General features: G+C 44.7%; 1 protein-coding gene across 1 annotated transcript in view; it reads right to left on the minus strand.

The window, feature by feature from the left end:
* The window catches only part of DDX11 (DEAD/H-box helicase 11), a 50,073-nt gene extending 33,802 nt beyond the window's left edge, over window positions 1-16,271 (minus strand). The window contains 3 exon segments of the mRNA XM_036298568.1: window positions 9,226-9,373; window positions 9,892-10,075; window positions 16,082-16,271. Of these exon segments, the coding sequence (XP_036154461.1) occupies window positions 9,226-9,369 (144 nt within the window). The 5' untranslated portion in view covers window positions 9,370-9,373; window positions 9,892-10,075; window positions 16,082-16,271.
* Window positions 16,272-16,952: the final 681 nt, after the last annotated feature.

Below are 16,952 nucleotides of genomic sequence, written 5' to 3' on the forward strand. Positions count from 1 at the left end.
CCTTAGTTAAGTTTATTCCTAGGTATCTTAATTTTTTTTGGTGCAATGGTAAATGGGATTGCTTTTTTAGTCTTTCTGTAATTTCACTATTGGTGTATAGAAATGCCATAGATTTCTTGCCATTAATTTTGTATCCTGCTACACTGCCAAATTCATTTATTAAGTCTAATAATTTTTTGATGGAATCTTTAGTGTTTTCTATATACAGTATCATGTCATCTGCAAATAAGGACAGGTTTACTTCTTCTTTTCCAATTTGGATGCCTTTTATTTCTTCTTCTTGTCTGATCGCAATGGCTAGTACTTCCAGTACTATATTGAACAGGAGTGGTGAGAGGGGGCATCCCTGTCTTGTTCCTGTTCTCAGGGGAAATGGTTTTAGTTTTTGCCCATTGATTATGATGTTGGCTGTGGGTTTGTCATATATGGCTTTTATTGTGTTGAGATATGATCCTTCTATTCCCACCTTGCTCAGAGTTTTTATCAAGGGTGTTGAATTTTGTCGAAAGCTGTTCCTGCATCAATTGATATGACTATGTGGTTTTTATCTCTCAATCTGTTTATGTGATGAATCACGTTTATTGATTTGCGGATATTGTACCATCCTTGCTTCCCTGGGATGAATCCTACTTGGTCATGGTGTATGATCTTTCTGTGTATTGCTGGATCCGATTTGCTAGAATTTTGTTGAGTATTTTGGCGTCTATGTTCATGAGGGATATTGGCCTATAATTCTCTTTCATTGTGTTATCTCTATCTGGTTTTGGTATTAGGGTGATGCTGGCTTCATAGAATGAGCTTGGAAGTGTTCCTTCTTCTTGAATTTTTTGGAATAGTCTGAGGAGGATATGTTTTAGTTCTTCCTTGAATGTTTGGTAAAACTCCCCTGTGAAGCTGTCTGACCCAGGCTTTTGTTTGCTGGGAGCTTTTTGATGACTGCTTCAATTTCTTCCATCGTTATTGGCCTGTTGAGATTTTTAGAATCCTCTGGATTGAGTTTCGGAAGATTGTATTTTTCTAGGAATATGTCCATTTCCTCCAGGTTGTCTAGTTTGTTAGAGTTGAGTTGTTCATAGTATTTTTTAACAATTCTTTGAATTTCTGAGGGGTCTGTTGTTATTTTGCCCCTTTCATTTCTGATTTTGTTTATTTGAGTCCTCTCTCTTTGCTTCTTGGTGAGCCTGGCTAGAGGGTCATCAATCTTGTTTATCCTTTCAAAGAACCAACCAGCTCTTGCTTTCATTCATCTGTTGTTTTTTTTTTTTTTTTTTTTGGTCTCTATATCATTTATTTCTGCTCTGATCTTTATTATCTCCTTCTGCTCACTCTGGGCTTCTTTTGTTGTTCTCTTTTTAATTCTTTGAGTTGTAGAGTTAAATGATTTACTATCATTTTTTCTTGTTTTTTGAGGTAGGCCTGTAGTGCTATAAACTTCCCTCTCAGGACTGCTTTCAGTGTGTCCCATAGATTTTGGGTTGTTGTACTGTTATTGTCATTAGTTTCCAGGGTGTTTTTAATTTCTACTTTGATCTCACTGGTAACCCATTCATTATTTAGTAACATGCTATTCAGCTTCCAAGTGTTTGTTTTTTTTTATTGTTTTTATTGTGGTTTATTTCTAATATTATGCCCTTGTGATCTGAGAATATGCTTGATATGATTTCAATCTTCTTGTATTTGGGGAGATTTTGCTTGTGACCCAATATGTGGTCTATTTTTGAAGATATCCCATGTGCACTTGAGAAGAACGTATATTCCATGGCTTTGGGGTGAAATGTTCTGAAGATGTCAATTAAGTCCATCTGATCTAGTGAGTCATTTAGGATTGCTGTTTCTTTGCTGATTTTTTCTGTGTAGAGGATTTATCCAGTGATGTCAGTGGTGTGTTTAAGTCCCCTACTATGATTGTGTGGTTGTTGATCTCTTCCTTGTTATTTTCCAGAAGGTTTTTTTTTTTTTTTTTTATGTATTTGGGTGCTCCTGCATTGTTTATAAGGTTTATATCCTCTTGTTGTATCGATCCCTTTAATATTATGAAGTGGCCTTCCTTATCTCTTGTTATGGCCTTCACTTTGAGGTCTACTTTGTCAGATGTAAGTATTGCTACCCCAGCTTTTTTTTTTCATTTCCATTTGCCTGAAAGATATTTTTCCATCCCTTTACTTTCAGCCTGTGTGAGTCCCTTTTTCTGAGGTGGGTCTCTTGTAGACAGCAAATATATGGGTCATGTCTTTTTATCCATTTAGCCACTCGATGTCTTTTTTTTTAAATATATTTTATTGATTTTTTACAGAGAGGAAGGGAGAGAGATAGAGAGATAGAAACATCGATGAGAGAGAAACATCGATCAGCTGCCTCCTGCACATCTCCTACTGGGGATATGCCCGCAACCCAGGTACATGCCCTTGACCGGAATCGAACCTGGGACCTTTCAGTCCGCAGGCTGACGCTCTATCCACTGAGCCAAACCAGTTTCGGCTCGATGTCTTTTGATTAGAGTGTTTAGTCAGTTTACATTTAAAGTTATTATTGAAAGGTACGTGCTTGGATTCATTTCTATTTTCGTGCCTGTGTTCTTTCTTATCTTTATATTTCTTCTTTTTACAGCATTCCTTTTAGCATTTCTTGCATTGCTGGCTTGGTGGTGATAAACTCCCTTAGCCTTTTTTTGTCTGCAAAGCTCCTGATTTCCCCTTCAATTTTGATTGATAGTATTGCTGGATATAGTATTCTTGGATTCAGTCCTTTGCTTTGCAACACTTTGTATACCTCCTTCCATTTCCTTCTAGTTTTATGTGTTTCTGTTGAGAAATCATTTGATAATCTGATGGGGGATCCTTTGTAGGTAACTCTCTGTTTCTTTCTTGCAGCCTTTAACACATTGTATGTGGGGAACGTATTTATACGTTTTACGTTGACTGGTAGTAGAGCACGGGACACATATTAATACGTTTTTTATAGACTAGTCGTAGAATGTGGGTAACGTATAAATACGTTTATTTTTATACTTTTTTATTGCTCTAAAGGGATGCTAACATGCAGATATACGAATTCCAAAGGACAAAATTTGGGTCTCTAACACATACAATGGTGAATTATGTATGTACTTCCAGGTATAACGGTAATCTATTCAACTGCGTAGAGTCATCCCTTCACACAATTCTCTGCCTCGCCATGCATTCAGTGCGATTCTAAGAAAAATAATTCAGTATACATTTTATACTAAATCACAAAATGTTTCATTGAAAAAAATATGTAAAACTAAAGTTATCGTAATTTTACTGAACGTTGCCATTTGCGCAAAAAATTAGCAAAAATGGCCCGCGCCACCAGTTAGCACGCAATACAAACTACCCGCAAACAATGTGTTAAGATTCTCTCTTTGTCTTGTACATTTGCCATCGTTATTATGACGTGTCTTAGTGTGGGTCGTTTGGGGTTCATCTTGCTTGGGACTCTCTGTACTTGTGTAACTTTTTTCTTCCCCATATCTGGGAAGTTTTCTGTCATTATTTCTTCAAATAGATTTTCTAATCCTTGCTGCTCTTCTTGTCCTTCTTGCAGCCCTATTTTGCATATGTTACTTTGTTTCATGTTGTCCCAAAACTCCCTTAGGCTCTCCTCCTGTTTTTTAATTTTTTTCTCCAGTTGCTGTTCAGATTGAGCTTGTTTCTCTGCCTTATCTTCTAACTCACTAATTCGGTCCTCTGCTTCTTCTAGTCTGCTGTTGAAACTTTCCATGGTGTTTTTGATTGTAGCTATATCACTTTTTATTTCTTCCTGACTCTTGCATAGGTTGTTGATTTTCTCATCCATCTGGTGAATGAATTGTACAACCATTATTCTGAATTCTTTTTCTGTCATGTTGCATGCTTCAACTTCATTAATTTCCTTTCTTGGCGACTCCTCATTGTCTTTCCTCTGGGTGTTGTTTTGTCTCTTCATTCTGATTATCTCCCGATGGTTCAAACGTCGTGTTGCGTGGGCCTGGGCCGTGTGCAGTGGGAGCCTCACACCACCCTCTATTGAGTACCTTACTAGGTGCTGAACATTGAGCTGGTACTTAAACAAACTTTTAAAAGGCAATTATTAACTCTAGAAAAATAAAATTATTCTATAAAAAAACAATACTATCTAATAATAGACAGACATGGTAATTGACCATACCTTCAGATACACCTCCCATTGGCTAATAAGCACGGTATGCAAATTAACCACCAACAAAGATGGCGGCTAATTTGCATACTGCAGGCAGGGCGGGACAGCGCCAGCCGCCATCCAGGCCCAGAAGCCACCTCCCCACTGCCCATGACCCCATCAGGTCCAGGGCCGCAGGCCGGCCCCCGTGCGCAGACCCGGAAGCCGCCTACCCACCGCCCGTGACCCGATCAGGTACCAGGCCACAGGCCAGCGCCATGTGCAACCACAGAAGCCGCCTGTCCGTGCCTGTGTGCAGCCGCAGTAACCACAGGCTGGCGCCCGTGTGCAGCCGCAGAAGCCGCCTGCCCACGCCCCAGCGCCCGTGTGCAGCCATAGAAGTCGCCTGCCTGCAGCCTGGCGCCCATGTGCAGTGGTAGAAGCTGCCTGCCTGTGGCATGTGCAGCCGCAGAAGCCACCTGCCCACGGCCCGGCGCCTGTGTGCAGCTGTAGAAGCAGCCTGCCCGCGGCCCAGCGCCCGTGTGCAGCCGCAGAAGCCACCTGTCCCCGCCCGTGTGCAGCCACGGAAGCCGCCTGCCCGCACCCGTGTGCAGCCGCGGAAGCCACCTGCCCACGCCCGTGTGCAGCCGCGGAAGCCGCCTGCTCGCGCTCGTGTGCAGCCGCGGAAGCCACCTGCCCGCGCCCGTGTGCAGCTGCGGAAGCCACCTGCCCGCAGCCCAGCGCCCGTGTGCAGCCATAGAAGTCGCCTGCCTGTGGCCCGGCGCCCATGTGCAGTGGTAGAAGCCGCCTGCCTGTGGTGTGTGCAGCCGCGGAAGCCACCTGCCCCCGCCCGTGTGCGACAGCAGAAGCCGACTGCCCGCGCCCGTGTGCAGCCTCTGAAGCCGCCTGCCCACAGCCTGTGCAGCCACAAAAGCCACCTGCCGCCGCCTGTGACCTGATCCATCCCGGATTGCAGGCCCGCGCCCGTGTGCGGTTGCAGAAGCCACCAGCCCGTGCCTGTGTGCAGCCGCAGAAGCCACCTGCCTGCTGCATCCTACCATGATCCACTGAGTTATGAGGCCAGAGAGCAAGGAGAACTTCCGCGCCTGAGTCAAAATGGGGAGCGGAGGACATGGCCTCCCCTCCTAAAGTTGCCAAAGGACAGGACCTAACCTAAGCCACATCCTCTGAGACAGCCTGGTAGGCACCACTGACCCTCCCTGCAGGCTGGGCCCCCCACCCCTTTCCCCTGTCCCTGCACAGCTCCCATAGCCCCCGCTGGCTGAGTCAGGCACAACAGGTTTGCAGCCACAGGGGCGATTTAGCAGCTAATGAAAAATGGAAGAATAAACAAATAAAGCAGCTACTAAGTGGGAAAAAGACGTTCATCAAATTCTTTGTCTCTGAGAAACTGAGGTAGCCAGCACAGGCCCCTGCACGGGACCAGGCTTCTGCTTTTAAAGAAACGTCCTGGGGTTAGAGGTGACGGGGTGCTGCCTTTCCCATCTCGGAGCTCTAGGAGGAGTCTGTGCTCCCCCTCCTGGTATTCTTAACACCCAGAGACCCCTCCCCAATCCAGGCAGGGATGTTCCACGCTGACCGCCTCCAGAAAGCAGAGAACAAAGAGGCACTTCTTGACCTCAAGCCTCTAAACCAGTGGTTCTCAAACTTGGCTGCACATTAGAATCACCTGGAAATCTTTTTAAAATCCTGATTTCTGGGCCTCATCCTCCAGAAATTCTATTTCTGTGGGGTAGGGCCACAACATTAGTAACAAAGAAACAGAATTTCCGGAGGATGAGGCCCAGAAATCAGAATTTTAAAAAGATTCCCAGGTGATTCTAATGTGCAGCCAAGGTTGAGAACCACTGCTCTAAACAGACTTGACCACTGCAGGCAAAGACCTGCAGCTGAGAGGGGACAGGTTCTGGGTGTCGAGGTCCAGAGCATGGAAGACCTCTTGGGGGAGCAGTGGATCAGGAAGCCTGTGTGTGCTGGATCAGAGACACTCCTGCCCTGCACATAGACGTGCCTGGACTGGGGTGAGGAGGAGAAGGAGAGCTAGAGGGAAGGAACACTGAGTGTTTGTTGGCAGCCATGTAAAAAGGACTGTGACCCTCCCCTCCCGTTGAGTCAGTCCCTAAGGCAGCAGGAAGACGGAGGGTCTGAGAGCAGCCACACAGCCTGATGGCGGTGACCCAGGCACCAAGATTGTGTCTGTGCAATGGGGCTGAGGAGGTGTCAGAGGACCTCACCCCAGAAAGCCCAATACCTCTTTGTGTGAGAGAGAAAAGGTGGCAGGGAGGGAGGGAGGGAGCGAATTGGACTCAAGAGGCCTCAAGGCCCAGATGAGGAGAATATACCAGGGATCAGCATGGACTTGAGCTCTGTGAGGGTCAAAGGCAGCTGGGTGGGGACCAGCCCAGACAGAAGACTGAGGTCCAGATGTCCTTGACCTTGCTCAGTTTTTTGGCACCTCTGCCTGAGATATAAACTGTCTGACATGGAAGTACAACTCCAGAGAAGGGGGTGGGGAACCTAAGTTAAATAATATTTTGTTTTTGTTTTTTCACTTGGCAGAATGGGGGCTGAAGCTGAAGCTAGGTTTGGTTACTAAACAATAAAGAAAGCAACATTTCTCGCACACCCGACTGTGTGGTCTTAGTTTGCTGCTGCCTATAAATTGAGAAAAAGTTGTAAAATGAAGTACTAATCTCTAGGGTTTAGGTCAGACCAAGTAGTGTCATTCAGCCAGAAGCTGGCTCATGGCTGGCCAGTGCAGAGGTGGTGGCAGGAGCCTCTCCCACCTCTATGGCAGCACTAAGAATGTCCAACTAACAGTTTAGGCCTGATCCCAAGGGCTCCCTGGCTGCCAGAAGGATGTCTGACTGCAAGCTTAGGCCTGATCCCCCAGGGAGTGGGCCTAAGTCGACAGGTGGACATCCCCCAAGGGGTCCTGGACTGCAAATGGGCACAGACCGGGCTGAGGGACCCCCTGCCGAGTGCACGAATTTTTGTGCACTGGGCCTCTAGTCAAAGTATAATGACTTAGCAGAGACTAAAAACAGCTAATTACATCAGGAGAGGCAAGGAAAAGGGATGGTAATAAAGCTACATCTTATCCATCACAAGGGGAAGGTACCAATCACTAAAATCCACAAATCAAGAAATAGGAGTACATAGGTTATAATTTCAAAATGTGCTATGAGAAAAGTACATTTCTTAAGAAACAGACAAAAGAATTAAAAGCACCAGCCCATTGCAGCAAATTTGATAAAATTGACTGTTTAAAAAAAAAATATTTTATTGATTTTTTTACAGGGAAGAAGATAGAGGGATAGAAAGAAACATTGATAAGAGAGAAACATCCATCAGCTGCCTCCTGCACACCCCCTACTGGGGATGTACCCTCAACCAAGGTACATGCCCTTGACCGGAATAGAACCTGGGACCTTTCAGTCCGCAGGCTGACACTCTATCCCAGGGGTGGGCAAACTTTTTGACTTGAGGCCACAATGGGTTCTTAAACTGGACCGGAGGGCCGGAACAAAAGCATGGATAGAGTGTTTGTATGAACTAATATAAATTCAAAGTAAACATCATTACATAAAAGTGTACGGTCTTTTTTTTTTTTTAGTTTTATTCATTTCAAACAGGCCGAATCCGGCCCACGGGCCGTAGTTTGCCCACGGCTGCTCTATCCATTGAGCCAAACTGGTCAGGGCTAAATTTGACTTTTTAAAAAATAATGTTTTCATTTATTTCAGAGAGAGAAATGGAGAGGGAGAGAGAGATAGAAACATTGATGAGGAAGAAACATCGATTAGTTTTCTTCTGCATGCCCCTACTGGGAATCAACCTACAACCCAGGCAAGTGCCCTGATTGGGAATCAAACCAGTAACCTCCTGCTACATGACACAATGCTCAACCAACTGAGCCCAATCCGGCAGGGCAATAAATTTGACTTTTAAAATAACATGCGTTATCTTTGATTGAAATTTTTATATTGCTTTAAACAAAAGAGGAGGATAAGTTCAACAATGTCAAACATTACAGAGTGGTCAAAATAAGGGCTTGAGATATCCAGATCTATTAAACAGGTAGTCACTACTGACCCTAAAATTATTTCAGTGGGTTGGTAGGGCAATAAGTCATATTGCACTGGGTTTAAATGGAAGGTAAAAATGCTAGAATACTACTGAAAAAAATACCTTTGCACATTATATTTATGACCCACATTTTGTTAATTGCAGGACTTATTCTCTCCCACTCACTACACATATATGAAAGAACAAAATGAAACAATACAGTACCCCAGTCTGCACTTTTCCTGTCCCAGGAGATCATGTCATCTCAGGAGAGAGTGACATGCTTCCATCAGCAAGTGAGAGAAAAAGAATGAGTCACTTCCTTTTATTCACTCATTCCACACACCTATTAGGAGCCTCCTATGGGCCAAATGGGCCAAGTTCTGCTAGACGATAGGGACACAAAGGTGAGGACCACAAAGTCCTTATCCTCCAGAAGGTCACAGCCTAGTTGAGGGACCTTCACAGCAACACATGCATTTCACTATCACAGAGTACTTGCTATAAAAAAGTAAGTAAAGTGCAAGAGAGAAGTAGGAACTGATTACCACTGCCCTAGCAACCTCAACAACCGATGTCTAATGAATCCCTCATTCCAGGCCAGGAAGGAAAAACTTAGGGGCCCTTGATTGGATCCCTCCAGCTCTCAGTAACCAAGTGCCTGGAGATTAAATCAACATGTTAAATCTGTGAATAAGCCAAAGTAATTTCTATGTTGCTCAATATCAAAGCGAGTGCCCAGAGAAGTCTTAAAAGTTTCAGTGCTATGCTTCTACTGCCATTCAAATTCTCCTTTGCCTTTAGCCTAACTTTCCTTAGAACCCGGGGTTGTGTTTAACAATTTAATAGAGGGAAGTGAGCATTACTCAGAAAGGTAAACTGAGAAAACTACTTTGCCCAACTCCAAACCATGAAAATCTCTGCAGAGGAAAATAAACCTCTGACTAGTTGTAATCAGGTTCTCCCAAGAGCCCTCTTGGGGCAACTGTTCATACTTACAGTGCCAGTTGGACTCTCAAATATCCCAATCTTGCCATCCTCCAACACCTGGTACAGCACTGTCATGAAGTCTATCTGGATGGAATAGGGTGTGAAGGGAAAAGGGAAATGGGTGCCACTGATCTCCTGGTTTTTATCAGCCATGATCCTAAGGGAAGAAAAATATCTGGTAGTTCTCTGATGAGCCAGGAAGAACCGGCTTGAAATCTAGGACAGTTCTTAAGAGCAGTCTCAATACTGATTACGGATTTTCTCCTTAGGCTCTACATTATTTGGCAAGCAGAGATCATGTTCTCTCCATCATGTGCATATCCCCATGAAGCCACACCAAATCATGCAATCCACCCAGCGACATTTATCACCAAGGGCTCTAGAACAGTGATGGCGAACCTATGACACGCGTGCCAGAGGTGACACGTGAACTCATTTTTTTGGTCAATTTTTCTTTGTTAAATGGCATTTAAATATATAAAATAAATATCAAAAATATAAATCTTTGTTTTACTATGGTTACAAATATCAAAAAATTTCTATATGTGACACGGCACCAGAGTTAAGTTAGGGTTTTTCAAAATGCTGACACGCTGAGCTCAAAAGGTTCGCCATCACTGCTCTAGAAGAATGCAGAATACGAAAGCCCTTATACAGAAACTCCCTGCATTTCACCTGAGGTACTTTTGCTGCCTGGATAGCCTTCTAATGCCTCTTCGAGAGGCGTGGAGGTTTCTTCTCAAAGACCTATGCCCTGGGATCAAAGATGTTGCCTGTATTCACTTCTGCAGCAGTCTTCCCTCACTTCTGCACAGGGCGGTATTTGCATGACAAATGCCACTTTATCCTGTTGGAAGACCTGTAAGTAAAATCATGACACACAGGCAGAGAGTTACAAGTACAATTACAGTTTTTCTGACATGGCACAGGTTAATGTACATAACCTTATTTTACAGACACCGTTAGTTTGCTTCTTAGTTCATCCTACCTTCCATTTCCAGTACAAACCAGAGCTGCCTCCAAAAAAAATTTTGGCCTCAAGAATCAGAGCCTTCTGTCTGGCTCCTGCCCAGATCACTGGTCAGCCTACAGACATCTAAGGCATCCAGCCTGATCTTATCAGCCCTGCACTTTCTGTCCCTCCAAAGGGAATGACCAGTCCTCAATGACAGCTCAGCTCCTCAGAGAAGTCTCTCCCTTTATTTTTAAAAATATATATATTTTATTGATTTTTTACAGAGAGGAAGGGAGAGGGATAGAGAGTTAGCAACATCAATGCGAGAGAAATATCGATCAGCTGCCTCTTGCACACCCCCACTGGGGATGTGCTCACAACCAAGGTATATGCCCTTGACCGGAATAGAACCTGGGACCCTTCAGTCCACAGGCCGACGCTCTATCCGCTGAGCCAAACCAGTTAGGGCAGAAGTCTCTCCCTTTAGTTGGCCACCCTACAGTGGTCAAACACCCTCCCTCCAAATACATGTGCATGCACACACGCAGGCCGCTCTACGGTCACTCTTTGATGTCATTACCCTGCATTTAATTTCTTCATAGTTCTTAGCACTCAACTCAATTCATCTAGTCCTCCCACTACACTATAAGCTGCATAAAAGAAAGAATTTTGTCTGTCTTGTTCTTCCCTTCCCCTAGCACTCAGAATGCCAGGTGCTTTGACAACTATCAGGGTTTCAATAAAAATTTGATGAATAAATAAACAGCCAGCTTGACATGGGGACTGTAGGTGGAGGTTTCTGTCCTTCAGAGGTGTGAGTGGAGGATGTCCCATAACTTAAATATCTAGTGCAAGGCCAGTTCCTTAGTAGTTCCAAACTGTTTTCATATAACCTCACAACAACCATGTGGTCAGTATTATTACTAGCTCTATTTTATAGATGAAGAAACTGACAGTCAGAAGGTTAAGTAACTTCCCCGGCCGGTGTGGCTCAGTGGTTGAGTATTAACCTATGAACTAGGAGGTCACTAGGAATTCCCAGTCAGGGCACATGTCTGGGTTGCAGGTTCCATTCCCAGTGGGAGGCGTGCAAGAGGCAGCCGATCAATGATTCTCTCTCCCTTTCCCTTCCTCTTTGAGATCAACATAATTTTTTTTTAAAAGAAAGGTTAAGTGACTTGCCCACAGTCATAAAGCAATTGCCTGAATCCAAGATTTGAACACACATCTGCCAGACCTTCAAGCCCCTAAGCTTTGTATTTCCTCACTCTTCTCTCAACAGGGTAAGGTGAAAGTAGACTTGTTTACCAAACTTTAGAATAACAACAGGAAACAATAGAGAAAAAAAGTAATGTTTGCCCCAGCCAGTTTGGCTCAGTGGATAGAGTCCCGGCCTGTGGACTGTACGGGTCCCAAGTTTGATTCCAGTCAAGGGCACATACCTCAGTTGCAGGCTCCTCCCCAGCCCAGGCCCTGGTTGGGGCATGTGCAGGAGGCAACCAATGGATATGTTTCTCTGACATCAATATTTCTCTGTCTTTCCCTCTCTCTTCTACTTACTCTCAAAATCAATAGAAAAATATTCCTGGGTGAGGATTAAAAAAAAAAAAAAAAAGGAGAAACCAAGATGGCGGCATAGGGAAACACCGGAAATTGCTGCCTCACACAACAATTTCAAAAATACAACTAAAAGACAAAACAGACATCATCCAGAACGACAGGAAGGCTGGCTGAGTGGAAATTCTACAACTAGAAGGAAAGAGAGAAGCACACTGAGGCTCAGAGGAGGTGTGGTGTGGAAGTAAAGTGCAGAGGTACAGAGGCGCACGTGGAAAGGGCTGGCAGCTGAGGACACGGTTGTCTTTTTCAATCAAGAGGGAGTCTCAAGCTCCTGACTGCTCTGAACTCCAGTTCCAGGTGAGTCTCTGGGGACCCAGACTCATACAGGACAAATTGGACAGTCTGGCATCGGCCGGAACTCGAGGGCGGCTTTCTCTCAGAGGTACTTGCAGCGATTACCGGGACACTGAGAAGCGGGGCCTCTTAGGGTAGGACTGAGGAGCAGCCATAGCTGCTTGCTCCGCCCTGTTGATCCCCAGAAACCCCGTCCCACCCAAGCTGTGCGCAGAGGCTTTTGCATATGAAAAACCTGGCCCTCTGCAATCTGAAAATTACCTAACAAACTGGTTCAGAGAGACCCAGAACTTCCAAAAGAAGGCCCAAGGCCCCACAGCAGCTTGCATTGCTTCACAGCTGGGATCCTGCTGGGTAGCCTCAGGCAGAGGCAAAACTAGCACCTCCTTAGAGATCCAAGAGCCAGTGTACTCAGTGGTCAGAGTGGGACCATCCAGATTACAACTCCGCAGATCCATAAGGGACACACTCAGGGGGCAGACTCAGTGAGCACCAAAGCCCCACTGAAGCAAGTCTTGCCCCAGAAGGGTGTCTCCACCACAGAAGTTCTCTCACTGAAGACATAGCTGATTCTCACAGTCAATTGGCCTGGAGGTCAATTTCTCCCAGTGATACCTACAACAATCAAGGCTTAACTACAACAAGACTGTGCACAAAGCCCACAAAGGGGTCCACCAAGAGTGTCCACCTCCAGTAATTGGGGAGGCTGAACCACTGGGCCCTATAGGACACCTAGCACAGAAAGCCACTCTATCAACACAGGGTAGCATAAAAAATGCAGAGACAAAGAAACAGGTCACAAATGACAGAAATGGAGGAAAGCAAACTACTGGATATAGAGTTCAAAATCACACTTTTAAGGTTTTTTAAGAGTTTTCTAGAAACCGCCGATAAACTTAGTGAGACCCTCAAGAAATCTAGTGAGACCCTCGAGGTTATGAAAAAGGACAAACTAGAAATTAAGTATACACTGACTGAAATAAAGAATATTATACAGAGTTCCAACAGCAGAGTAGAAGATTGCAAGAATCAAGTCAAAGATTTGAAATATGGAGAAGCAAAAAACACCCAACCGGAAAAACTAAAAGAAAAAAGAATCCAAAAATATGAAGATAGTGTAAGGAGCCTCTGGGACAACTTCAAACGTACCAACATCTGAATTATGGGGGTGCCAGAAGAAGAGAGAGAGCAAGATATTGAAAACCTATTTGAAGAAATAATGACAGAAAACTTCCCCTATCTGGTGAAAGAAATGGACTTACAAGTCCAGGAAGCGCACAGAACCCCAAACAAAAGGAATCCAAAGAGGACCACACCAAGACACATCATAATTAAAATGCCAAGAGCAAAAGACAAAGAGAGAATCTTAAAAGCAACAAGAGAAAAAAAGGTCAGTTACCTACAAGGGAGCACCCATACGACTGTCAGCTGATTTCTCAACAGAAACTATGGAGGCCAGAAGCGAGTGGCAAGAAATTTCAAAGTGATGAATAGCAAGAACCTACAACCAAGATTACTTTACCCAGCAAAGCTATCATTCAGAATTGAAGGTCAGATAAAGAGCTTCACAGATAAGAAAAAGCTAAAGGAGTTCATCACCACCAAACCAGTATTATATGAAATGCTGAAAGGTATCCTTTAAGAAGAGGAAGAAGAAGAAAAAGGTAAAGGTACGAATTATGAACAACAAATACACATCTATCAACAAGTGAATCTAAAAATCAAGTGAATAAATAATCTGATGAACAGAATAAACTGGTAAATATAATAGAATCAGGGGCATAGAAAGGGAGTGGACTGACTATTTTCGGGTGGGAAAGGAGTGTGGGGGGTGCAGGAAGAGACTGGACAAAAATCGTACACCTATGGATGAGGACAGTGGGGGGAGGGGGGTAAGGGGAGAGGATGGGGTGGGAACTGGGTGGAGGGGAGCCATGGGGGGAAAAAAGAGGAACAACTGTAATAATCTGAACAATAAAGATTTAATAAAAAAAATAAAGAAGTAGTAATTATTTCACTCCCTATGGATGGTAATTATGGATTTCATTATTCCAGAAACGGCACAAGCTAAGTCAGAAGTTAAAGAAGGTTTTAGATAAATCCACAAATAGTAGATACACTATGCGCACTATAATAATGTTTGATGTAGCTTTTTCTAACGTCTTCAGATTGGCTGCCTGAAGGACAACCATGATCTCCCACACAAGTTCTCCCTAGAATTCCCCACCAGTGCTAAGGCACAAACCTCATGCTCATTAAATGAGGTAATAAGAGGTTATATGAAAGTGTAAGTGTTGAAAGTGTTCATTTTCTTCAGTCTTCAATTATCACTTGTTCTTTACTTGGGGATAAACTATTGCTACAGAATGAACTGTGTCCCACCCTCCCTCAAACTCATGTGTTAAAGCTCTAACCCCCAACATGAGACTCTATTTTATTTGGAGGGAGGGCTTTTAGGAGGCAATTAACATAAAATGAAAAGGATAATTAAGATTAAATTAAGGCATAACAGTGGGCCCTAATCCTTATTAAGATTGGTGGCCTTCTAGGAGTAAGAGAGCTCTCTCTGTCTTTTTTTAAAAAAATATATTTTATTGATGTTTTACAGAGAGGAAGGGAGAGGTATAGAGAGTTAGAAACATCGATGATAGAGAAACATCGATCAGCTGCCTCCTTCACACTCCCTCCTGGGTATGTGCCCACAACCAAGATACATGCCCTTGACCAGAATCGAACCTGGGACCCTTGAGTCCACAGGCTGACGCTCTATCCACTGAGCCAAACTGGTTATGGCAGAGAGCTCTCTTTTTACCAGCCACGTGAGAACAAGTACTAGTAAGAAGGGGACCAACCTTCTGCAAGACAGGAAAAGGGTCCTGGACAGGGAACAGAATAGGCTGGACCTTAATCTTCGACTTCCCAGCTTCTAGAACTGTGAGGGGAAAAAAACAAAACAAAACAAAGAACTCTGGCCCTGGCCAGTGTGCTAAGTGGTTAGAGCATCAGCTTGCAGCTCCAAGGGTACTGGTCAAGGGTACCTCAGTGGCAAGTTCCCCAGCCCTGGTAGGGGCGGGAGCAATCAATCTGTTTCTGTCCCACGATGTTTCTCTCTCTCCCCCTCTCCTACTTCCTTTCCACTCTCTCTAGAAATCAATGGGGAAATATCCTCGGGTGAGAATTAAAATAGAACAAAAACAAACAAACAAAATACTCTGTTGTTTAAGCCACCCAATGTATGGCATTTTGTTATGGCAGCCAGAGAAGACAGAAACAATTTAAAAGCACAATCCCCATTTTAAGTCCCTACAATGCTTTAACTTCACACACCTGGGAGACAACACAGCCCCAAAAGAACACGTTTTCTGCACCTACAGTTAATCCAGGCACAGCACCAGCGGGGCTGCAAAGCTCCCACAGCAGGGGACATGGCCCGGCCTCCCACCTCCAGCCTCAGAGCTCTCACATCCTGTAGGAAAAACCTGCTACTTGGTGTTTTTTCCACTTTTCATTGCACATCCTCCAACAATCTGGTCAATTCCATTCAACCGAACCCTCTTGACTGGACCCCACTCCACCTTGCTTTTCTGAAGGGCAGAGCCATTAACAGTATGGGCTCTGAGGTCAGGCTTCTAAATTTGGGACCCCAGCTGTATTCTTGCCTAAGTTAAAAGCCCTGACCCTCAGTTTCCCCGCGTGTAAAGGAGAGACAGATAAAACTGCATATCCATAAGGTTGCAGTGACCACTAAATAAGTAACTTATAAAAAGCGGTTAGAACAGATGGGTTACTGAAGTCCCTGGTGCGTGTTAGTTATTATTACTCCAAAGCACCACTCCAGTTCAACTGCAGATCCCGCCCTCACTCACCTCCCATTCGCCCTTGCACAGGTTTCTCGCCTATCAATCACACGATAGCTCCGCCCCTCTATGTCGCCCAGGTTTTTCCCGCTCCCGACGCCCCCCGCCCCTCCGCAAACAGCCACTGGTTAGCACTTACACCGGAGGACGTCCTTTCTCATTCAGGTTCTCCTCGTCCTAAGCTTTGTTACCACGCGCCACCGTGACCACTCTCTTCTCGGGCAAGACAGCTTCGCTTCAGGCCAGGCGGCTGAGGAATGAGAGAGAAAGTCGCGGAGCTTAAAAGCGCGGCTCCGCTCCGTCCCCAGAGGAGCGTGCAGCGCTGCCACGCCCCGAGCCACTGCGCGTGCTCACTTGGAGACTTGGGCGTGGTCTCTTTTTGCACCACTGCGCTTGCGCGGCTCGCTCAGGCCGGGACTGTTTCCTGGAGGTAGGAAGGCTGCAGGTGATGGACCCTGGGCCAGCCTTTCTGACCACACACAGCCTTTGGGCTTAATGCCAACCTGCGACTCCCTTGCAGTCCTGCCCGGTGCAGGATGTTTGATCCTCCGTCTATTGGCGCAGATGTTCTAATCTCCACAGATGATTGGCTTGAAGAAATGGGCTCATATTTACCAAACACTGCAGGCAAAAAGGCTAGCAGAAAATTGAGAAACCAGTATTCTGATCCTCGCTGTTGCCAGGCCTTAATATGTGAACGTGTTATTTTTACCTCTGAATGGACAGTACTCGCCTCAACTGGGTTGTACAGGAACTTGGACGTCTTTTTTTTCCAATTTCAATTGTCATGCAATATGATATTATTTTCAGGAGTACAACAATACTGATTGGACATTTATGTGACTTACCTAGTGATCACACAATTAAATCTAGTACCCATCTGACATCATACATACCTATTAAAATGTTATTGACTTTCCTGTATACTCTACGTTACTTCCTCTTGACTGTTTTTATAACTGGCAATTTTTTAAATATATATTTTTATAGATTTCAGAGAGGAAGGGGGA

Source organism: Myotis myotis, unplaced genomic scaffold, assembly GCF_014108235.1.
Source record: "Myotis myotis isolate mMyoMyo1 unplaced genomic scaffold, mMyoMyo1.p scaffold_m19_p_3, whole genome shotgun sequence".
NCBI lineage: Eukaryota > Metazoa > Chordata > Mammalia > Chiroptera > Vespertilionidae > Myotis > Myotis myotis.